Source organism: Lepidochelys kempii, chromosome 16 (genome assembly GCF_965140285.1).
Source record: "Lepidochelys kempii isolate rLepKem1 chromosome 16, rLepKem1.hap1, whole genome shotgun sequence".
Classification (NCBI taxonomy): Eukaryota; Metazoa; Chordata; order Testudines; family Cheloniidae; genus Lepidochelys; species Lepidochelys kempii.
Window position 1 is genome coordinate 22,975,619 of NC_136395.1, and position 24,593 is coordinate 23,000,211.

The following is a 24,593-nucleotide window of genomic DNA, read 5'->3' on the forward strand; positions in this document are numbered from 1 at the left end:
GAGACTCACTAACATAGCTAATTAAGCGTCCAGCACTCCTGAGAGATATATAAGGGACTTGTCATGGTTACACAGAACATGTGGGACACACTGCTACAGCTGCTGAGCAGCGTACAGCAATAACACACAATAGGTTAGGACAGAAAGGGAGCCTGTGCCCAGTTGATACAGCAGTGGGAGTTTCTGTAGGCAGAATGCAGTTATGTGAGTTGGAATTTGGAGATGAAGAAAGGGCTATATGATCTCTAATGACGAGCTATAGTGGAACCACGCTACTGTAACTCATCTGAAAGATATCCCCTCCAGAAACAGTGGTGCACGCTCCTTTGCTGGCACGTGGGTCCAACAGGCAGGTGTCTGAACTGTCTTCATGGTCTCCCATCTAAGTACCTGCCACTCCCATTGACTCCAAATGGAGTAGTGGGTGCTCAGCACTTCTGAAAATAAGATCTAAAAAACACTCCTGGGATTTCATACATACCCACTGAACAGCAGCCTTCCAAAGCAGGCTGATATATATATATCTTATATGTGTAATATAGGGAAATATAAATTACACCTCTCTCTATATAAAGGAGACTCACTCATTATAACTAAGAGCCAGTCTAGCAGGCTGGTGAGTTAGCACTGGGCATTTACTTAGCTTCCCAGAGGGAAAGGCTTTCAAATAAATCTCTGCATGAAAGTGATCTATAATTCATGTTGTTATTGATTACAAGTCACAGGAATCGTTAGGAAGGTTTCTTGGCTGGACTTTCACTTCTTATTACTGACAAGTTTGCTCATAGTGGAAAAGTAAATATTAGCCCAAGTCCATAGCAGACAGGGCCCAGTACCCAAACTGTGGCTGCGTACCCAGCCTGTACCCAGATGTACCCAAACTGTGGCTGCGTTGTTGTATACTGATCTGGTTCATGTGTAAGAATACAGAACGGTCAGCATGCTATCTGTTCACCAGTGCAGGTGCATTAATATTTTATACCGATCAGGATAATAATTAAAAGCAATTGGCATTCTCTGTTACTGTCTTAGAGCTGTTGTGGGGGTAGGCAGTAGAGCAACACTTACAAAATTAAGGCAAAATTGAAATAATGTTTCAAACTGCCCAGACGTAACAAGTAAACGCTGATATTCCGACAGCAGTGCTGCTGTTCGGTTGTGTGAGTGGATCAGGCTGGTATCCAGGTGCTGCATTCCAGAGCCTGTAAAGAGCCGCCTGTGATATCTGACTGCATAACTTTCTGCTTCCAGGCTGCTTCAAAACTCCTTGCAACGTTGGCTCATTTGGAAAGAGGCTAAAACCATCTCTCGAGCCTCACCCAAACAGGAAATGTTGCAACAGTGGTGCCCCAGTTTAATAGGAAAACGTTAACAGCAGAGGAAATCCTATATTGTTTTTTCAGCATTCTCCTACAGGACTTGGGGCCTGATCCATAGCTCATTGAGGTCAATGGAAAATTTCCTGTTGCCTTAAGCGGGGTTTGGAACAGATACTATATGTATTTTTATGCAGAGCAGGACTAGATATTGCTGTAAATTTAAGCAAATCTATACCACTTCCTCATGATTATTGCTTTTTCTCCATTTTTCATCCTAAAGAATTATACTTATTAAGTTTTATTCTGTATAGTGGCTTTAATCTGAATGTTTTACACTGTTTATAATAATTATAAAAGGAAACAAAAATAATAAAAACAATTATGTAATCATGTTATATTGTCAAATAACAGTTTTCAGCTAAGGAGTCAAATACATCTTCTGAAATGTATTTCCAATTGTAATTTTAAGGATTGGTGATATTAGATGGTTTATATGACCACCTAAAACCATTTTGTCCAAATTAAAAAAGAGAAAATAAAAAATATATATTTCACGGCTATCCAATAGCTGATTAATTCCTAGAAGCGAAGATAGTTAGTTTTAGCCCAATGGATAACATATGAAAAATGTTTCAGTGTTTTTATAGTAAATGGCTAGTATGCACCACTGCCCTCTGCTGGGTGGAATCAAATTGCTCAACTATGTGTCATGGAGCCTGTACCGCTAACAGTTAATGGAGAATCTCCTTTAATTCAAATGGTAGAGCTCTATGCCTTTGGAGTAGGTGGATATGAGTTCTATTTCCTAGTCCCTTTTAAGTTCAAAGCCATTTCAGTGACCAACATGTGAAGTTCAAATAGCCACAGATTTGTTATGTTAGATTTTTTCATATAAAATAACTGTTGAAATCTAGCAAATCATTGCTGACTTGAGTGGGAGCAGCATGTGGGCATCAAGGGCTAGAATTTGGTCCTATACTTTGCTTTCCTTGATGCTGCTGATTTATTTATTTTTTTAGTCTTCCACTGTGTATGGGTGAGAGGGTGGGAATTTCAGCTATGCAAAACCCAGCAATAGATGAGATGACGGCAAAATGCCATTTTTTTGCTAACTGTATTTGGAATGGAAAAGCAAATGCTCCATGCAGGGAGTATTACTGACTTCAATATTCTGCTGCTCTTTCTACAACTATACCCACATAAGCATTCTCCAGCCTCTAAGAAGGACTTGCAGTAGCCTTTGATACGTACCTTTATTGACTTCCCCTGGGTTTGTCATGATTAATTGGCAACCATGAATCCAACCTGAAATCATTAATTGCTTGTCTAATTGTGTACAGATTTCCCACTGAGAAAGAGAAAACATCGCTGCAATGCAGGCAACAGGCAGAGGTGCCTCAGAAGTGGAAGCAATGGTCAGGAGCACAAGACCCTGCGGTGTTTGAAACAATGGACAAGGAACCATGTGATTCCAGTGATCAAAGCACAGGCCCACTCGTGATGGATAAAGACTCTGAAAACACAGGTATGCAATACAAAAGCTTCCATGCCAGAACCATCCCAATTGAGTGGCATGACCACTCAGTCAAAACAAGCAAACGTGGTAGAAGTTGAAAGCTGAAACCCTCCATGTAGCACTTTAAATGATCTGTTAAAAGGGGACAGTTAATTCAAGGCCACAAGACTGGCTTCAAGCCTGAGCTTGATAAGTTTATGGAGGGGATGGTATGATGAGACTGTCTACAATGGCATTACAGGCAATCTGCGACTATTGGTAGCAAATATCCCCAACGGCCTGTGATGGGACACTAGTTGGGGAGGGCTCTGAGTTACTACAGAGAATTCTTTCCCAGGTGTTTGGCTGGTGGTGTGTCTTGCTGAAATGCTCAGGGTCTAACTGATAGTCACATTTGGAGTCGGGAAGAAATTTCCCCCGAGGTCAGATTAGCAGAGACCCTGGGGTTTTTTTTGCCTTCCTCTGCAGCATGGGGTACAGGTCATTTGCAGGTTTACATGAGAGTAAATGGTGGATTCTCTGTAACTTGAAGTCTTTAAACCATGATCTGAGGATTTCAGTAACTCAGCCAGAGATTATGGGTCTGTTACAAGAGTGGGTGAGTGAGGTTCTGTGGCCTGCAATGTGCAGGAGCTCAGACTAGACGATCGTGATGGACCCTTCTGGCCATAAAGTCTATGAGTGTAAGTCTCAACCCTCATTTGAACCAATGTAAAGTATTTCTGTTGGACTAGGTTTGCTACATTTTGGTGTCCTAAGTAGACCTTGCCACAATTATCCATGTTTTTGTCATCGCCAGATTGGATTTCTGGATTATGGTCTACTCAAGAGTTACTGGGGAGCGTCAACCACTGCAGAATGGTTTCACTCTTATAACACAGTGTAACTTGGTTAAGAGGATAGATTTAAACACTAGTTCTAGGGGAATTAAATAGATGTCAAACTGGTTTCTTTAGGGCCATGAAATCACAACATAAGAAGCTAAAGAATGCTGGAACCAGAAGATAGTATAAATACAAATGGGTCTTTTGCAGACAGGCAGTACATTTTATGTGCCGCACAGTTGGTTGCAGTATACAGAATGCAGCTTGATAATGTTGGGCTGGCAGACAGTTGATACGCATGTCCAGAGGTTATGTTCCAGGTTTATGATGTTTCATAATGCACCCCATATATTTTGTGTCATCTGCATTGCATTCAGAGAGTGAACTCCTGGCCCTATTGAAGTCAATGGCAAAACTTTCATTGACTTCAGTAAGGCCATGATTGCACCCAAAAAGTGTAAAGCTATGGGGCTTAAGCTGGCCTTAAGTGATACAAAAGTCTTGTGCTAGCTCTCTGCACGGGGGTAAAATTTTCACCCAAGATGAAGATTTGTACTTTGAAAGAGTATTTCACTTTGGACCCCAAGCCCCTGCACAGAGGTGTTTCACCCTTTGACAGCAGAGGCGACGTGTGGAGGGGGGACATGTTCCGCCCCCAGATTTGCTGCTTAGCTTGTACTGAGCATGCTCACATAGACTGAGCGTGCTCAGTAACACTGCTGAAGCCAGCTGCCCTCACTCTGCACCCTCACTATTGGCAGGCACGGGTTGTCTCTTTTTAACAGTAAAAAAATAATAGAGACTCTAAGATGTTGGCAAAGCTGCATCTAAGTGTTGCTGTAAATCATTGTTTTTTTCTCCAGGCTGGAAATCTCATGGTATCTCCCACGGGAAAATGTGATCACTATTTTCTTACACACAAACACTCACTGTGCAAGATGAACTCTTATGAGGGTTGACAATATCCATGGGTCCTTTTCTTAATAGAACAAATACTAGCTAAAAACCAGCTTGCACTATAAACAACCCATCCTTGAGTATCACTTCCTGGCTAACAAAAACAGAACCTTTTGTTGAACCCCGAAAAGGAAGGATAGCTTTGTATAGCTGGAGACTGGTGCGCTAGTCAATTAATGAAATGGATAGGGTGGGTGTACAAATAGCTGTGTGATTAGACAGTAAATGTTTGAATGGTATTAAGTATTGTTGTTAGTTGCTGCTACTTCTGTTGGGGTGATTTTTATTCAGACAAGGAATATTTGGGGCAAAATCTTTTTTAGAAAGTTTACTTAAATACACTTTTTGTAAACCATGAAAAATTTGTGTTGAATTTAACAAAAAAAGAAAGTATAAGTTAACTTATCCATGCATAAAAATACACCATTTTAACTTTAAGAACTTCATGTCTTTCAGAGATTAATGATAGGCGTCATGCTCTCTTACATTCGGAACACACATATTCAGCCGAAACGGATGAAGCTACACTCACCCCTGTTCTGATAGAAGACAACCCCCATGAATTTCTTGTAAGCACATCCTTCTTTGAGATCCTGTGACCACTTATGACCACATGGCCACTGCAATAATTTTACCCCAAGACCTATGTGCCAGTCCAAACAGGGATGAAGTAGTGCATTGGCTTCATACTGGCTCCTCTGCACAAGGGTGAATTCCACCATTTAAGATCTTGAATAGCTTTATAAGCAGGAGCTCTTATCACTTGCTAGGTTAAATTTACTAAGGGTAACTGGTTTGAAAATATGGCTCCCTTGTGCTGTGTGTTGTTTATTTGAGGCTTAAATGCTGTGTGGCCTAACCAGCGATCTAACCTTCCCCTCCCTTGCTCCCAAGGGCAGTAATTACATGCTCAATTACATTACTATTACATGCTCATACCAGCAGGTCATTATCCGCACCACCTACCTGCAGCAGAAATGCAGGGTGGTTGCATAGGGTGAGTGTGTGTGGGGGGGGGAAAGGGGGGGGGGTGTCTTATGCCTCCTTATGTCTCTCTGTAGGCCTGGCCACTGTCTGGCCCTTAAAGGTATGTATGCACAGCAGCTGGGAGCAAGCTTCCCTGTCTGGGTAGACAGACTCACACCGACTGTTTGAGCTGGCATGCTAAGAATAGAAGTGTGGACATTGCTGCCCGGACAATGGCTCTGGCTAGCCGCCCGAGTCCAAGCCCGCCCAGCCCTGTGGGAACCAGCTCAAGTGGTTAGCCTAGGTTGCCACCCTTGCAGCAACCTCTATACTGCTATTTTTAGCATGCCAGCTTGAGCGGCGCTAGCGTGAATCTGCCTATCCGGATCAGGAGGCATGCTCCAAGCTGCTGTGTAGACGTACTCTGAGGTACGTCTACGCTGCAAAGAAGAACGTGTGGTGCCCAGTCTAAGAGCCTGAGTCAATGGACTCGGGCTGGTGGGGCTCAGGCAGGGAGATTAAAACCAGCAGCGTAGCTGTTCTCATGTAGGCTGGAGCTGGGGCTGTGAAACCAGGCAAGGGGGGAAGGTCTCTGAGTCTGGGCTCCAGCGTGAGCGGGAATGTCTGCACTGCTAATTATAGCATCACAGCCCATGTCAGTTGATCCAGGCTCTGAGACTTGGCGCTGCGGGTTTTTCTTTGCAACGTAGACATAGCTTAACTGGCTTTGTGCCAAATCTCCCAACTGCAGAGAGTCTGGGCTTGTCTTCATGTACAGCTGTGTCACTATAGTGAAGTGCTATAGTGAAGACGCTTCTCCTATTGGCACAGTTAATCCACCTCCACGAGAGGCAGTACCTAGGTCGGCGGGAGAAGCTCTTCTGTTGATATGGTGCTGTCTACATGGGTGATTAGGTCAGTGTAGCTACATCACTCAGGGGTATAGTTATACCGATATAGGTCTGTGGTGTAGACCTGGCCTCTCTCTCTCCCCTTTTACGATACTAACTCTGACCTTTGAACATTTACATTCTAGGATTCCGATCATAAGGAAAAGAAGTTTGTTTCAAACCGAGCACTAGCCCCTAAAGACAATGAGGATATTAATTCCCATGACAGTGAGTTTACAATGAAAGGTTTGGGGATACTTTCCACTTGATGTAGCTTATGCCTTGCTCAAATAGAAAATACTCTTCAAGGAACTGGTAAATCATATTTAATGCTATTATGTCCAATCTGTTTCGGGAGCTTCAATCAAACTTTAATATAGACAGAAAGAGAGACAGTCTTCTAATTTATTACCAAAGTGTCTTGCTCACTGTACCGAATGTATAAATCACTTTCAGGCAAGATGTTGGAGATCTGTCTAAGGGTTATTATGAGAGATGATTATACTGCTTTCTCAGAACAAAATCATAACTTATTTGGATTGTGTCATTAACAATTTACTTTATTTTGAGGTATTTTCAAAATAATTTAAAGGTCTGCATCTTAAAAGAACATAGATCAGCTGAAGATAGACTTTGACAGGACATACTGGAGTTATTTTTGTTTCCAGGTTTTATCTTCAGTTCATATTTCTTGCTCCCAGTTCAACTTACAACAAATAAAACTGGCTTTTTATATATGAGACAGTTATATCATTTATATAGTTCTGTGTATGCAGAGTCTCCGTATTATAAATATGTATATTTATGGTCACATCAGTTCTCATTTGTATCATTTTTACTCATAGAGTCTCTTAATTGCATCAAATTCACCCAGAACCCATGATGAGGAATGCTCAATTCATTTGTGTAATTATTTTTTATAACAACAATCCAGATTACATAGGCCTAGTAGAAGCTTCATTTCAACAAGGTACTTAAGTACATGCCTAACTTTGAGCATGTGGGTAGTCACATTTTAAGTGAGTGAAGTCAATGGGAATTTTTCCATTGACTTCAATGGGGCCAGGATTTCACATTTAGTGTTTTGTCCTCATTTGCATTCCTGTCCAGAGGCTCAGCTCTATTTCATTACCTAGGTTTGCCATTGGCTAACTGTTAACACTTGTGCACAGGACAGGTATTTTGCTTCTGCTAGTGCTACCGAGCTGGCTCCTTCTGTGCTGACGGTGGAAGATTACTGAGGCTTTCTCAGACTTGGAATTAGAGCTGATCAAAACATTTTTGTTACACTTTTTTCAAGAAAAAAATAGTTTTTCGATTAAATGGTTTTGCCAATTTTGAAAAATACAGAATGTTTTGGTTCTCATTTTTTCTCCCCTTTCACTCCATTCTCTTACCTTCTTCTTCTAGGTTTAGTCCCATCTATATGGGGTTGTGTCTTTTAGTCCATTTTCTCCATTTCAGTCTCTCCTGATGCCATTCATTGGAAACTCTGCAGCTAATCACATCCTTCTGGATAATATCCATCCATCTCGTCTGGGTCTTTCAACCCTTCTCTTATCCTTCACTTCTAAGTTTAACATCCTGTTTTCTAGATCTTTTCTCATGCCCAAATAATTTCTCTCTTTTATTCCTTCCAGAAATGGAAAAAAAGGAGGAGAAAAAACAAAATGGTTTTATTTTTTTCCTTGAAAAACTGAAAATTTCCATGGAAAACTGTGACTGGAATGGATATTTTGTTGTTTCTTTCCAGTGTTTCCATGGGAAATACCTAGCACTCTTCAAACATCACCACTCAGAATATATTTATCAATCTTGCCCAAACATTGATGTAGTGCTTTCAGAAGCAAACTATACATAGTACAAATGTGTTTCATTAGTGCTGGCATGGTTGTGCTTCCCAGTGTGAACAGGGGTAGTTTTTGTCCGAGAATCATGTTAGACTAGACCATTTTTTTATAAAAACATGCCAGAGATATTACCTACATATCTGCTAGATACTGCAGTGATCGGTGCTTTACATAAGCCCATCTACAGAGAGACAGAGGGGACTAGTAGCTTTATGTATAACAGTGGTAGAAGACACAGTTTGGCTAGCACAGCTCTTGGGGGAGTAAAATATCCTTGCGTACAAGGGTCAAAAGAGCCATACGAAACATCTAGCACCACTTTACATTCTCATGGTCAGAGCTAGCCTGGTGCTGCTGACACAGAGCGTAGGGCCGTAAATTCTTCCTTCTGTGTCCCAATAATCGGTGTATTGCAGGTTGTGCTGCCTCCTCCTCGGCGGAGGAATTAGAGAGGGATACACTGACAATGGCAAAGGTGCACAGGGTGCAAGCAGGAGGCCAAGAGACTGCAGGAGAAGATGAAGGCTCCTGCTGTCCATACAAGGTACGTAGCAGGGCTGCTATTTATGTTTTAAAACTGGCTTTTTCCCAGATAAACAGGCAACCAAATAAACACTCAAAATCAGCCGGCGTGACAGCATGAACTCAAGCTGGTGACATAAAAGCTAACTCTTTGTGCCGTCACTTTGTTGCGATATGTTAACGTATGACCCTTAAATCTGATAGGTTGGCTTACTGTGGCCGTACAACTCTTATACGTCGGGCCCTACCACATTCATGGTCCATTTGGGTTAATGTCACAGTCATAGGATTCAAAAAATCATAAATTTCACAGTTTCAGGTATTTAAATCTGACATTTCATGGTACTGTAACCGTGGGGGTCCCAACCCCAAACAGGGTCGTGGGGAGGGGGGCCGCAAGCCTACTGTATGGGGGAGGGTCATGGTATTACCACCCTTACTTCTGTGCTGTCGCCTTCAGAGCTGGACAGCTGCAGGCCGGGCACGGAGCTCCGAAGGCAGCACCCCGCCAGCAGCCGTGCGGAAGTAGGGGTGGCAACACCGCATCACGCCACCCTCACTTCTGCGCTGCTGCTACTGGCAGCGCTGCCTTCGGAGCTGGGCTCCCGGCCAGTAGTTGTCCCTTTCCGGCTGCCCAGCTCCTACACTAGCCCGATTTCCCGGGGGAGATCAGATTTCACGGTGCGGGACACGTTTTTCATGACCATGAATTGGGTAGGGCCCTACTTATACAGCTCTCCATTTATATACTCTTTCTCCTACATAATCAGTGGGGCTGATTCTTCCTTTGTCTCTTAACCGTGGTCCATGCAGGCTAATGATGGTGACAGAGGGTCAGGGCTGATTTCAGATGGAACCTCAGCAGTGGAATCACAGACAGGAAAAGGAAGGCGGTCAGAGGAGCAGAGGTACATTAACCCCTGAGAGCATGGACTTCTGTCCCATATTCTGTTTCACTCACAGAGGATCAAAGCCTGCCCCAACTTCGGAGGTTTCAGGGAGCCCTGACCCAATGCAAGTTGTTGGTTCTACTGCAGAAAGGGGGAAGTAGGATATGGGGACCCTGCTCAAGGGTCTGCTCACCTTGTGTGCCATGGAGCTCTGCAGGGATCCACTAGCCTTCCCCCCATGCCCACAGAGGGAAAAGCACAGAATAGCTCCACTGCCATTCTGTGGTCTGGGGGTGGAGCCATCTATTGCTTAGCTCCAATGGAGACCCCTCATTCACTGAGTGACTTCTCAGGCTGTGCATTGATTTCCAGAGCAGTCGAATCACAGTAAATGCAAAGCAATGGATTGCAATATGATATGAAATCACAGCTGAGCAACAAGGAGGTATTATTCTTCCAGGTTAAACAGACTTAGATATAAGGGGCAAGTCCTGCACTTGGAGGCCAGTATGAAAATCCCATTGCAACCGTTGGGAGCCATAGAGCCATAGAGCCAAGGGAACATTTGGCCCTAATCTATGCTTATAGTATACACATGCCTGAAGATCATATAAGATGCAACATAATGGGTCAGGATACTGAAGGCATTAACTCCTCCTGTTGAAAATGACAGTTTGTTTATGCGGAATCGTTTTATGGGTCTGATGAAGTAACCTTCACATAAGCAAAATGTACATTGACTTCCGGTTTACATGTGTAAGAAATTACTGTTAAGAGCTAATCCAAAATCATCTGAAGTCAGTAGAAAGACTCCCATTGACTTCAGAAGGCTTTGAATCAGGCCATAAGTGTCTGAGAACACAGTTTAAAAAAGAAGGAATACCATTTTGTCTTTACCAGCACATTTATTTATTGTGTGTAGACAATGATTGACATATTTAAAATTACATCCAGCATTCATTAACATCACCCAAATACAGGATTTAAATGCTAATGGATGCCAAGTTCTTCCTAAATTCACTGGAAAGATACTTTAAATCCAGCAAGCGTGTGACTGTATTTTCAGGACAAATGTGGACTCCAAACGAGACTTGGACATCACTTACATGGGTGTAAAAAAACTGCAGGTGTCTAAAATCCTTCCACTGCAAGGTGAGAAACACAATTTTTGGCAATAAAGTTTGTGTGTTTGTGTAACACCGTAGAAGGGTTGACTCAGGGCTGGTGCACCCCTGTATGGCTGGATGTGGGAGTAGCAGACTCTCCTCCTCTAGCTCTCCCTGCTAACGGTTGCTCCAACCCTGTGATGGCCAGCGTCTTCTCGCAGCTCAGCCTTTCAGTCAGGTCATGTTTAGTCTAACCCCTTCCATGGTAAACACAGAGTCCAATAAACTAAACTCAAATGAACATAAGTCTTTGCTGCTACCCAGGCTCACTCGTCTGCGGGCTCTTCACCCCTTCCCAGGCTCTGCAGGGATGTCCTTCCACTCTTTTGCAGTGATGCCTCCCAGGGCTTTCTCCTTGGAGGTCTAGCTCTAAACTCCATAGTCCTTCTTCCCTTGTGTCAGGGTGTTTCCACACCACCTTATCCAGTGGACTGGAAGGGACCCCAGATCCTCCCTCTCCTTTGGGTTCCAGTCCAGGCAGGGACCTTGCTAAGATTTGCTGTCTCCCTGGATCATCCTACCTTGGCCTTCTTTCAGGCCCGTTCCCACAGCCCCTTCCTAAGCTTGCTGCTCATCTGCCTCTCTCTAAGTCCTTCCTTCACTCTCTACCAGCTAGAGATGGACTGCAGAGTTCTTCCCCTCTCTTCCAGCAGCCTCGGCTTTCTCCCTTTATTATCCCCACACAGTTCCTTCCCCAGCTGGGCTTAATACAAATAAATAAGAAGAAGAAGTAAGAGGTGCAACCAGGTGAATTAATTGCTCTGTCTCCAGTTAGGGGTACATCACAAAAACACTTGCAGGTGAGTCAAATCCCCCTTTAGCAGCCAGTCCTCATAAAAGATAACAGCCTACTGTTGCTACCAGGTAGTGGAATTACTCCTTTAGCTCAGATGATAGAGGTCTATGCTTTGGTGGTGAGAGTGCTGGATCTAAACCCTTCTGAGTAACCGTACTGGAGGTTATTATATTTGCTCACTCATTACATTATTTAGCTCTTTAGTGTTATCTGGCCTATTTTAAATGTATGCACAATGTGATATTAAAAATAGTGCTTGCCTTGACTGCACTGTTAGTTTTATTGACTTTGAAATGAAAAATATAACTGTGGGTAGAAGGTGTAGCTTGAGTAGGAAAGTGCTACATATATATTATATCAAAAAATCAGTATTTGCCAGATGGAAAAAAGTCAAATACCTGGAGGGTGAGAAATGTTGTTTGCAAATTTCTAAAAGATTCTTGCAAACAGCAGAATGAAAAGAAAAAGAGACTAGACCCCAGTCCTGTGGCTGGCTCCCCACAGGCTCTCCCAGATTGAGACTGATTGAAGTAAGAGAGCAAAAGCCCTAGGAGTAAAGGATTGCAGGATTTGAAGGCTCAAGTACTTGACATTAACCATTTATAATAAAACTAAATGACTGTCATGATCGCTGATTTTTGGCAGATGTTCCAGTCAACGAAGAAGAAGCGAAAGTATCTGCACCATATGAGAAAAATCCTGTTGAAGACAACCAACTGATTAAGCATGTGGACAACGATCCATGTGATCCCTCTGATGAAGAGCCTGCTTTGAAAACATGTTCAGGGGGACTAGGGTCCACAGGATCATCCACTGAATCACACGACTCTTCTCTGAGATGTGAGAGTGTAAATTCGTACCACTCCCTCCCTGAATTTCATAAAGTGACTGCGGTTCGGATCTATGTCGCAGAAAGCTTTGTTTCAGACTCTGAATTAGAAGCTGAGGACACAGATATTAGCCTCCCGGAGGAGTTTACCATCCAGCAACAACTGTGTGGTAGTGATGATGATGCTGTTGTGTTTCCTAACCCTTTGACAAAGGCACAGGTAGCAGTAAGTGACGGAAATGAATTATTAGCCCGTGATATATGTGATGAACAAGTGCCCCACGATGATTGCAATCGTGAGGCCTCATCGCTCTTTCATGGCTCTGAAAAACGTCTTGGAGATGTTTCAGAATATGAGTGTGCTTATAAATCACATTCTGTCACTTCCTCAAACAGCGAAAAGCCAACGCTAAGTACCTCAGGGAGAGAAGAACCATTTTCCTTTCAGTTTGATAACACTGCTAATGGAAGGAGCAAGCCGTACTTGGAAGCTTCAGCTCTACTGCCTTGCTCAGAAAACTGCAGTATAAACAAGATCCCCTCTCAGGGAAAATCTGAGCAGGATTCAGATTCATCATCTAGCTCCTTATTGTATAATGATGATTTTTGTACTGAGGAGACCTTTGAACAACAGTGTTCTGCAACTAGCAAAGCGGAAAAGGATGATAAAAGTTATGATTTATCTGTTGGTCAGAGTAAAGTAGCGTTCAAGTGGTTTCCACCCAAAAGTTCCCTGAAGCATCTAGATGCTGTTCCTGAGCAATTCAATAACTGTGTATTGCTTCCACCTAAAGAATCCATGACAAATGATCAGATGCCATTGTTTCCTGTAGACTCTTCACTAGCCTCCAGAGACTCTTCAGAAGCTAAAATTAATCACACAGAACTTTTAACGGAAGAACACGTCTCCAATAAACCAAATGAAATTGCATCTCCACACTTATCAATGGCCTCAAGTTCTGAAGAGGCTCCTACAGAAGCTGAAGTCAGTTCATTTGACGCACGAATCTTTCAAAGCGAGACTGCACAAAATCAAAATAACTCAGCAAGAGAAAGTCAAACCTTCAAGAAACCTGAGATAGGGCTGCTTTGTTCTATTGCCCCCAAAAAGCAGGTGCCACAAGCAAGGCGCTGCCCTTCGGAGAGTGAAGATGATATGATTTTTATCAGTGATGAGGTTCTGCCTCCTATTGATAAAGATACCTTGTCAGAAATACTGTCTCCTGTTGATGAAGTGCTGTCCTATGGAAGTGTTGATTTACCATCATCTAATAAAAAGGATTTGTCATTGTGCAGTGAGGACCTTCCCACACCCCCAGAAGAGGTAGGTGGGATAAAAAGTGGGGACATTAGCTTCAGCACAGAAGACTTCCCTTCTCCACCAGAACAAATGACATTCTCCGAGATGAGAGATTCACACTATTCTCTGAATGAAGACATGTCAGGACAAACGGACGAGTTACCCTCATTAGGTGATAGCACTATGCCTGAAGAATTGCCCCCGCCACCTCCAGAGTTAATGGATGTTCTTTCAGCTCAGGATGGGACTCTCTCTGGATGCTGTTGGGGTAAAGAAATTATTTCAGGTGGAAAGAAGGACTTATTAGAACATGTGACAGCGGAAAACGAGACAACATTGCAGCCTTTAGGCTCACTCTGTGTGTCAAGTCCCACTTCTTCAGGTCAAGCCATTAAAAGGCCGGAACATTTAAAGAAACAAAGCAAGCCATTTTTAACACTGTCCAAAGCTCAGGAATATAATGATGACCCATTATTATCATTTGAAGTTGGAGACAGAGTATTAGTGAAGCGCATCCAGCAAGGTACACTGATGTTCAAGGGATGTACCTCTTTCGATGAAGGTTATTGGGCTGGTGTGGCACTTGACAAACCAGAAGGTGATCATGATGGAACTTATGGAGGAGTGAAATACTTCATGTGCGCGAAATATTTTGGCATCTTTGTCAGACCTGATCAAATTTCACATCTCTTGGAGGATAATGAAAAGAGTTCTGATTACTCAGGGGATGAAGACTCATTCTCTGATGATGGATCATCGAGGGGGGACTACAAACATGCTGATGATAACGAGCAGGGAACAGGATATACAGAGCGGAAACCTGAAGACACATACAGTGCAAGAGGTTCAGCACTGAAAGAAAACAAGTCTAGATCACACATGTCCATGCCATCAGGAAAAGAGCTCAAAGGACAGTTTCCTACCAATGGTCAGTATATGTCCAATGAATTCACTTGTCAAGCTGACTTAATATGTTTAGAATCAGAGAAGGAAACAACAGAGCTAACACAGATAAAGAAAGAGACAATTGCAGAAGATGTGCTTCCAATGAGAAATAAAGACAGTAACACAGAAGAAATACATAAGAGCAAACATATTAGTTGCTTGTTGAAAGATCAAGAAAGAAATAAACTGGCTGACGATATCTCAAACGAACTCACAAAAAAACTTTTGTATGACACTTTAAGTGCATTTTCTGATACAACCGAACACAAATATAAGAGTGCCTTTGAAAGAGAACTGCGGAATCATGTTAAAGGCCTCAAAAAAGAAGGCAATCACAGCACTAGCTTATCAGAGCGATCAGCTGAAGTTTTGGGTGTCTTACTATGTGACTTTGATACACTTAGCATTCATGGGCCTCACACAGCACAAACAGTAACAGAAAAAATTGTCACTAAATTTGTAGATGATGCAGTGAAAGAATATAAGAAAATTAAAAGGAAACAAGAAGCTAAAGCAGACACGATGCTTCACGTATCTTCCGAAATTCCTCAAGGCACTTTGCCAGTAAGTATAGACTCAGGAGTTTCTTTGTCTTCTAGATATAGCTGTTTAGGCCTTGATCCTGCAGGTGGGTATCTGCAGGCAGATCTTTGTGCTTGTCCAGTTGTCTTTTTTTTGCCATCAGTAAGTTATATAATGTCAAGAGAACAACAATTCTATTTGGGAATGTGCAAGGGAATCCTGAGTTTGGCTCCCTTCCAACCTTTGAGGTAATGCTCTGCCCAGGGAGGGGCATTCCACAGAGGCAATTAAGGATCAGGGGACATGCTCAGCGTGATTCTTGCATAGACCAGGCTCACCCTGACCCATCGCAGAGTGACTCACATGCAGAGTACCCCTGCTGTCAGCAGAGGTGTGTGGGTGTGGTGGGTTGTGCATGGAGCAAAAGACAGTTATAGTTAAAACTTTTGTGCAGCATTAATGTACATTGGCTTGGGGGTCAGTTATACTGGAATCTGGCTCTTAGCTGCTAAGCTTAAATGGCTCTTTAAATATTAGCAAACTGAATACCTCTTAAAATTGTGTAAAAGTACAAATGTAAATGCAATGGATTTTTTTCTTTTCTTTTTTTTTTCATTCAAGTTCCTTATTAAGATCCTCGATGCGGGTGTTTTTGGAAGCTCTGAAGATTTTGATCAGCTCAATTCAATCCATCATAACAAGGAGATAAAAACTCAAAAGCAAACTCAGCATAGATTAGATCACTGGCACTCAGCTCCTTGGAAGAAAACAATGGAGGTTCCTCTGGTGGTACCACATAATAGTTCACATGTTAAGATACTGTCTGCACATGCAGTAGATGAACTATGGACTCCTCAAAACATTTGTTCAAATTCTAGGAGGATCAATGTGCCAAAGAATTTTGAATGTAATGACATCTCAGATGACGATCTGGAAGCAGAAAGCAAGAGGATTTACAATCAGGTATTTTTAAAGCATTAACTGCGGTTTGCTTTTTCCCATTTTTTAAAAATGAAAATTGCATTTTAAGGAGTGCCTACCTTCAGTCGAACTGTACTGACTATAGCAAAGGGAGACCAAAACAGGTACAGAAAAATGAAGAGTTAATACATTGTTTTTATTAAGCTATAGTGAAATAAAATCTAGATTGCACTGATGTGAGACAACTATTTTGTTGCCGTCCACTGGAACACGCACAAAACCAACATGATTTTCAGTCCCCCCTGTTCACTAGTACATGTAAAATAGCAGCAGTGCCTAAACCATTCATACTTGCACAGTAGGTGCTCGGATAGTGCTGCGCTGATAGCGACTAGTATTAGGGTTCATATGTTCTTTTGATTCTGGCCACTAGCGGGTGGCATAATCATACCCGCTTTAGAGATGTCAGCAATATAATTGTGTGTGGGAACCTCGCACTGAGTCTGGAGACTCCAGGGCTGTCAGTCTGGCCCCTTTCACCAGCCTTAAATTAACTTTTGAAAAAATAGCAGTGGCAGATTCAATTGATTTTGCTATTCTGTTTCCTCTTTGTTCCAGGTTATATTCGATTTAACTCATGAGCTGCTGCATGCAGAATATCAGGTGATGGCAAATCCAAATCCTCTTCCGTGGCTCAAACAAAATTTGGATTCTCGCTATTACAGACATATTCGCAGAGAAACAGATATCAGTGAGGTCAAGGTACATCATGGTGATTTAAAGGGCACAATTCTGAAAGTGTAGAGTTCTAAGTGTGTGATGAGTAAAATGGTAAGGAAACGTACAACACTTGGGCAAAGAGGGTGATAAGAGCGTAACACAGGTGGTGATACAGAGGGTTGATCTGAATGCATGCATAACAATAGAGTGAGGTGGGCAGCTAATCCCAAAATCCCCATAGCACATAGACTTCTAAAGCCATTTAATTATGAATAATTAAGTGGCGGGCACATACTCTACAGCCTGGAGATGTTTTTACATTAAAATAAATGGGAATTGGGCCTCTAAATCTTAGTCAGCTTTAATCAGAGGTATAGCCTTTAAAGTATTCTCACTTTAAAAATGTGTTTTTCAGTAATGATGACCTTGAGCCCAAACCCAGAATTCAGCACACCCCACACCAAACCCACAAACTTAGGGACAGTTCCAGATTTTGAATTTGAATTTCACAGATCAAATTAACATCTCTCATTTGCCACTTCCACATCAGTGACAAATCCTATATGCACAGCATTACAGTTCAGCCTTTTATTTTTGTATTTCAAAGTCATTTATTCAGAAAGAAATTATTAAGATAATGAACTTGGAAAAGAACAGCTTGGAGATGAAGAGGAAACTCCTTAGTATGACCAAGTATGGAAATTGTAAGAGGGACCGAGTGGACCTTATTCTGGTAAGCCTAATGGAGACGTTTTATATTTTATATATATTAAATCTACACTCCTTACTGACAGAGCTACATTTACTTAAAATAGCATACTGAATGTTATGACTCTCCTGTCTTTATATTTACAATAATAATCCAGCATTGTCAAAGTATTAAGGCTCAGGTGATGGATTTGATTGCATGTTCTAGTGGTTGCTTTCAATGGGAATTGCAGTTACTCAAAAACTCCTAAGTTTTGGCCTTGAATTAGTTCATTTTATTTAGCTTTCTGTTTGAATGCAGAATTAAGTCTGCTCATTGGGCTCAATCCTGCAAGGTGCTGAGCACCCTGGTCTTGGGCCAGCAAAGACTTTAAACAGGCATTTAAATGTGTGACTTCTCCAATAGACTTCAAAGGAACTACTCATGTGCTTAAGGTAACATGTGCGAAGTTGCTTTTCTGAATAGCAGACCAACTGCTCAGCATCTTTCAAGATCAAGTCCTTTTTCTAGATGTCAACCTTTATGTCTATGCTATATTTTTAGATTCAGGAGCTCCACAAAGAAGAATCTCAGTGGACTGACTATGCTGAGGATGAATTAGCTGTGAAGATGAGAGTAACTGAAGACATTTTTGACAGCTTGGTCGTTGATACAATAGGAGTTCTTAAAAAGATCTCTCTCAAAAGAACTTCTGATTAGATGTTTTTCTTAGAGCCCATAGTGGTGGAGGTTTTAAGCTCTGTGAGTTTCAAGGCAGTGGTTCCATAAGCATATGCTTAAGAATTTTCATTCTGAACTTTGCGTCCAATACCAGCATCTCCTGGCTAAGTTATATGTTCATATTCACAGTGAAAAGGGTGTAAACAATTGACTTATAGGGATGAAAAAATATCACACACCCCTTATGCACTATAGATAATGTCTTCATGGCAGCCCCACATATGCTGCTCCAAAAAGCCAAGAAGGGGTCAGCCCAAAGGAGGGGCCACCACATCTATGGTTAGGCAGATCCTGTGACCCCCTACACACTTCTGGAGAGGCTGTGGCCGCTGTGGCAGCCTACAGGCTGGAGTTGCAGTAGCAGCAGCTACAGAGGGGCTCACCAGCAGCTCTTCACTTTGACCCTGGATTGTGGGAGTGGATTTGATCTCCCTAACCCCCTCCAGGCTCTCCCGAATTTCTCAGGATTTATGCAGGTGGAATGGATTTTGTTCACATTTGAGACCATGATGCCTGCTCTCTGCACTAATATCTCGGCCCTACTGCTCATGAGCCTTAGAACCATGCTGTCCCCTCTGCTGGTTGTGCTAAACCCCTCAGTTTCTTGAGATATTTCAGATTAAATTGGAGAAAGAAAAATTAGACTGGAGCAAGAACATACTGTACAGAATGATCCTGCACTGGCTGGGGTAGGCAAATGACCAAGTAGGTATTTCTGTTTTAGAGTCTGTGCGCTGATGTAAATAAGACACATACCAATTTTATGTACACTGTGATGCACTTTAAATGGGATGTTTCCTATCAGCAGCCCAGTTTAATGAATGCTGTATATATTTATGAAAATAATTAGGTCTTTGGTATGCATTTAGCACAGGTGTGTTTGAATTATTATAATCCCCCTAAAAAGCATGTATGTTGAGCACGTACGACTTGCCTTTTAATGGGCAAAATTGGGAAACTGAGGAAGTAGAGGAGGAAAATAGGATCTTCACATTCCTTGATCCAGATAAGGTTTCTGTGCGTGCCCTGTCCTTGAATTTTTTTCATATTCAGAGAAGGCCAATGACTTTGTTACTGTTTTAAACAAACATTGGCCAATAGAGACTGGGGGTCTGATTTGTTTGTATATGATTTGTTAATTGGTGTTTTATTTAATTTACCAATATACAGAAACTGCTTATATCTAAGGAATTAAATCATTAGTTCAGTTGATTTATTAAATCCTACTCATTCAGGGAATCAAGATAATTAATTTAATATAAATTATATATAACTGTTTATATTTAAGGCACAATGTTAAAGATTTGGTATTGTTGGACAAGATGTAATGCAAATGTATTTTTTGTTTATATTTTTAAATATAGATACTTCATACTGCAGTTTTCATTTTGACTTGTTAGACTTCTGAACAACTTGAATAAATCCTTTTTTTTAACTGTTTTCATCTCAGACTGGAATGGATTGAATACCATATGTTAATACGTTTATATTATTTTATTAGTTACCCATTTATATGACAATAGTGCGTAGCGACACCAATAAGAGATTAAAGTCCTGTTGTGCTAGGATTTGTACATCCATAACATGAAAAGAGCTTACAGATGTAGGCAAAGATTTGTGCATGTCCTTAACTTTACACATTATAGTCCTCTTGCACTCAGTGGGACTGTTCACATTGCATAAAGTTAAGCATGTGTGAAAGTCTTTGCAGATTCAGTCCCTAAGTAAAGCAAACAGAATGGGCAATTCTGACATTCAGCTGCAATATTAAAATATATTTCATTATTCGGTTTGGGTGAAATTAGCGTGTCCTGGGGTACAAGTAGAGGCACAACCACAGCAACGCACATTCTAGGCCAGATCCTTGGCTGGTGTAAGTCAGCATTGCTGCACTGACTTCAGTGAAGACGTCAAATTATACCAGGGAAGGAGTTGGCTGGACTTTCTTGTGTTTAAATTCTCATTTTTAATGTACCACTAATGGAGCCCTCAGTTAAAAGTGCCCAAGCCAGAACGGATGTCGGCAATGCACAGGTGTTCACCCCCACTGTGCGGATTGCACTGGCTCCAAACAAGGCTAGCCGTCATGTCACTGTCCTCCAGTGCAATGCTACTATAGACAGCAAGTGCTGACATCATAACCCCAGCAGTGCCAACTGCCCTCCCTCCCTCATCCCAGAAGGCATCAGGCATATCCCCACCAATTCTGTTGGACACAGAAGCAGTTGCTAAAGCTCCCACAAGCAACTTCTTTGGGAAGCTTTGATGGGAACAGTTGGATAGATACCAAGAGGGAAATACACTGCAATTTTTTACTAGAGCGCTATGTGTGAGTGGAAGATAGTATTTACAACCAAAACAAGATGGCTGTTGTGGCCTCTGGCACATTCCTGTTTACATGCGTGCCATCCTACTGCTTCAGTTACAGTATTTAGATTCTCTACTGTAGAAACAAGCTTTGGGACCAGCTACGCTTTCCTTTCACCACAGTAACCTGACCCCTGACCTTCATACCTATTGAATTAATTGAAATTAAAACCCTTGAGGGTAAACAGAATCAAAGGGCAAAAGCATCCGATGGAGTGAGAAGCGAGAACTGGCCTTTCGGCTGTTTCCAAATGACATGAAGAAACGAGGGACAGAGGAAGAAGAGAAGCAGCTACGTGCACTGAACATTTTGAATCCCATTTTGAACATCTGGTTGAGGGAAGGGTGTCCCTGAGTCACTTTGTACAGACTGAGGCAGCCTGGAAGAATGTTAATGCCAAAATAAATGCTCTGGTCCCTAGCTAGTAGCAACTGGACCACGTACAGAAGTTGCTGAGCCTACTACAGCCTTGGCTAACAGTACAGGGTCTTTTAACTTAGGTAAAAGAGGCTCATGCTTTGGTTTCCCAGGTTCACTCCCTGATGCCAGTGACCCACCCAGGGTGCAGTGTTACATGTCCTCTGCCCTTTTGGGGAGGTTAATGTTCCTATTTTTATCCTCATGGTAATTCAGCTCTTTGTTCCAACAACAAGGTATTCTTATTGTCAGTACAACAGGGTGTGGCCTTCCACGCTTGTCTTCCTTCACACATGGCTCAGACCCTACCTCTGGTTTGTAACCACTGTTGTGTATTTTATTTGTGTTATAGTAACTCCTCCCCCCCCCTTACTGCCCCATGTAGGGTGACCAGATGTCTCAATTTTATAGGGACCGTCCCGATTTTGGGGTCTTTTTCTCACATAGGCACCTATTACCCCCCACCTCCTGTCCCAATTTTTGACACTTGCTATCTGGTCAGCCTAGCCCCATGCAGCAATTCTATTTACAGTATCATAGAATCATCATCCCCTTTTGACTGAGAGAGAAGAGCTTTCCCTTTACCCTAGCCAGTGCTGGTTGGCTACACGCTTCCCTTCCTCCCCCAAGCATTTCCTTCCTGTGCTCTTTTAAAACTACTTGCCTGTTAATGGGCTAATTCACTCTTTAACTTTCTAACCCCAGTCTAGCCTAATAATCAGGCACACTCCTCACCAGCCAGGCTTTCTCTGGAGGAACCTAATTCGTACTAATAGTGACCATAGTGCTGGCTCAGCTCCATCTCTCAGCACTCTCTCCCAGTCAGCTAGATGGGTTATTCACTCACAGTTTGCTCCTGCCCTGGTCTTACAGACAAGTTGTTGGGTACGGTAACACATCTATATATTGAAGCACCATAGTTTTCTCAAAGTTGACTTTCTTATTATTTAGTACCACCATCATCAAGGATACCTGTTATGTATGTTAGCAATAAAGAAGTATTTTTGAGTATAATTTATATATGTGAATGAGTGCCTCAAGGGCTTGGTTTATTTTAGAGTATTCAGATTGCAGGGCTGTATGTTACACTTGAGAGAGATGACCATTACAGCAGCAATCAGGAACCTAAGTGACGCCTGAACCTTTGCAGGATAACTATATATGGAAGAAGGACAAAGCTATAAAGTAACTGCTGCTTGATGGGAATAAAAAGTTTATACACAGAACATGTCAGACGTGTTTAATATCCTCCACCATTATGTGTACAAAGCCTTAGACTTTGGCACCCAGATATATTGACCTGTTTAGGCAGTGGCAAGACTTCAATATCAAGATTACTTTATTTCAAGGTCTAATATTTTGCTTGCCTTGGTTTTGATCAATATTAAAACCTCCTGGGTCAATAAATCTTGATACTAGCCTCAAAAGAAGTCATTATCTTTCATAGAAAATGATTATTTCTCAGTTAAACCCTACATTTAATTTTCCTGTAATCCATCTCTTTCAGTCACACACATTTAACAATTCTTCTTCTGAATAAATTGCACCCTAAAATATCTTAAACATTGCCAATTTAAATTCCTCGTTAGCAGTAACTATGAGATTTTGATTAATTTAGACTCCACTCTTGAAACAATCTCATTTTGTTGCATTAGATATACAATCAAAATAGAGACAGAAAATTCTTTGGATCAAATTAAAAGAATACAGAGACATAAAGAGTGGCATAAGTTACAATTCTGTAAGTAGATGTAAAGGACCACAGACTGGCAAGGGGTGGCAAAGAGGTGTGTAGCAGATGAAACAATTAACAGGAGAGTAAAGGATAAATCAAGGGGTGATACCAGCATTTATGTTCTCTCTGAATTTGGCCTGTTGGATATTTATGGTACAGCAGCTAAAACCAACAAATATATAGTGAAAAGGGCTTCATGGAAATTTGATCTCAAAATATAGATCTAGCCAAATGCAAGGAAGTATTTGACATCCCGAGAACTTTTGCTCATTTCTGTTCGGTGATGGTAAAACTTCAGTGTTGAACAATGTTTAACCTCCAGTCAGAGCATAATGCCAGTCTCTACTGTCCACCTTCATGCTTTTTCGTACGCTGCCCCTCATGCTTGGGAGAAACTCCCTGTAAACAACTGGAAAACTAACTCATTATCTTCCTTTAAATCTTTCCTTGCCAACAAACAGTCTACAAAAAATTTGATAGAGGTAAGGCAGCTGGTCTACTGGGACCGCTGCCTATTACACCGACCAATACTGTCTTATTATTTCCTTGTACTCCTGTTCGGTCCATCTGTATCCATCTGTTGTCTCCTGTCTTATACTTCGATGGTAAACTCTTTGGGGCAGGGACTGCCTTTGTTCGGTTTGTCCACCACCTAGTACAATGGGGTCCTGGCCCAGGATTAGAGCACCGAGGCATTATGATAACAAATAATAATCATCATCAGGTAAAGAACACTTTCAAATATTCACAATGAATTTGTGACTAGGCTGAGACTCTCCAATCGTACTAGCCCTAACACAGTGGGGATTAGATTCCCAAATACATTTCGGGGGGGGGGGGGGTTGGGTGTTTTTGTTGCTGTCTGGGTGGGGTTTTTTAAAACCCATCACCATCACACCATTATGGACACACCGGATCTGGTTGTATGAGGAGTTTCAGAAGTAGTGGAAGGCCAAAGGCATGAAGCTCATTTCTGTTAGTTATTCTCCTCCTTCCTGGCATTTCTGTAGTTTGTGGCTGCTTCTAAGGGGTGAAATTCACTCCTATGCGGAGGCCAGGGTAAGGTCTATACCCTCAAAATAGGATGTATAGGCCATTATATTGGTCCTCTGTGAATTTTACCCAAAGATGTTGATTTTTTTATTCTTTGGGCTTGACTATATGGGGAAATTGACCAGCAGCACTATAGCAGTATAATTATACCTCTATGGCAATGCTGATGACCGTCTGCCCCTGTTCTCCTCCCCACAGTTTGAACACTGTTCTGGAGCAAGTCACTTTATTCCAGTATAGTGTGTCCACAAGAGGAGTTATACTGGCATAGCTACAGCATTATAATTATGCCACTATAGTTCTGCCAGCCAGTTTTCTCATGTAGACAAGCCCACGGGGTTCTGCAGCAAGTGGCCTATCTGCTGAAAACGTTGTTTTACTGCAGAGTCAGCGTCCATAGTTTTCTTGCATTTACACAGCTTGGAGAGCCATACGTTTTCAGCCACATTATTCCCTTTTCTTTTGCCTGGTCCATTTCACGTTGCTTCACTTTTTTGCAGCAATGAAAATACATTCCCTTACCAAATATCCAGTCAAAGGACATTGCATGCACCAAATCAAAAGCATACAAAAACAAACAGACAACCCAATTCTACACATTTATTCACTTGTGTAAGTGCTACTCAGCATCTTTTTGCGAATACAGACTAACACGGCT

General features: G+C 41.9%; 1 protein-coding gene across 1 annotated transcript in view; it reads left to right on the top strand.

Moving 5' to 3' along the window:
- Nucleotides 1-19,649, top strand: part of CCDC187 (coiled-coil domain containing 187) — a 71,228-nt gene extending 51,579 nt beyond the window's left edge. Inside the window, exons 23-33 of the mRNA XM_078849074.1 lie at nucleotides 2,660-2,844; nucleotides 5,073-5,185; nucleotides 6,619-6,700; nucleotides 8,739-8,866; nucleotides 9,658-9,752; nucleotides 10,801-10,886; nucleotides 12,342-15,334; nucleotides 15,914-16,255; nucleotides 16,832-16,975; nucleotides 17,541-17,666; nucleotides 18,186-19,649. Coding sequence (XP_078705200.1) covers nucleotides 2,660-2,844; nucleotides 5,073-5,185; nucleotides 6,619-6,700; nucleotides 8,739-8,866; nucleotides 9,658-9,752; nucleotides 10,801-10,886; nucleotides 12,342-15,334; nucleotides 15,914-16,255; nucleotides 16,832-16,975; nucleotides 17,541-17,666; nucleotides 18,186-18,341 — 4,450 coding nt within the window. The 3' untranslated portion in view covers nucleotides 18,342-19,649. The remainder of the gene's footprint in view (nucleotides 1-2,659; nucleotides 2,845-5,072; nucleotides 5,186-6,618; nucleotides 6,701-8,738; nucleotides 8,867-9,657; nucleotides 9,753-10,800; nucleotides 10,887-12,341; nucleotides 15,335-15,913; nucleotides 16,256-16,831; nucleotides 16,976-17,540; nucleotides 17,667-18,185) is intronic.
- The last annotated feature ends 4,944 nt before the right edge of the window (nucleotides 19,650-24,593 follow it).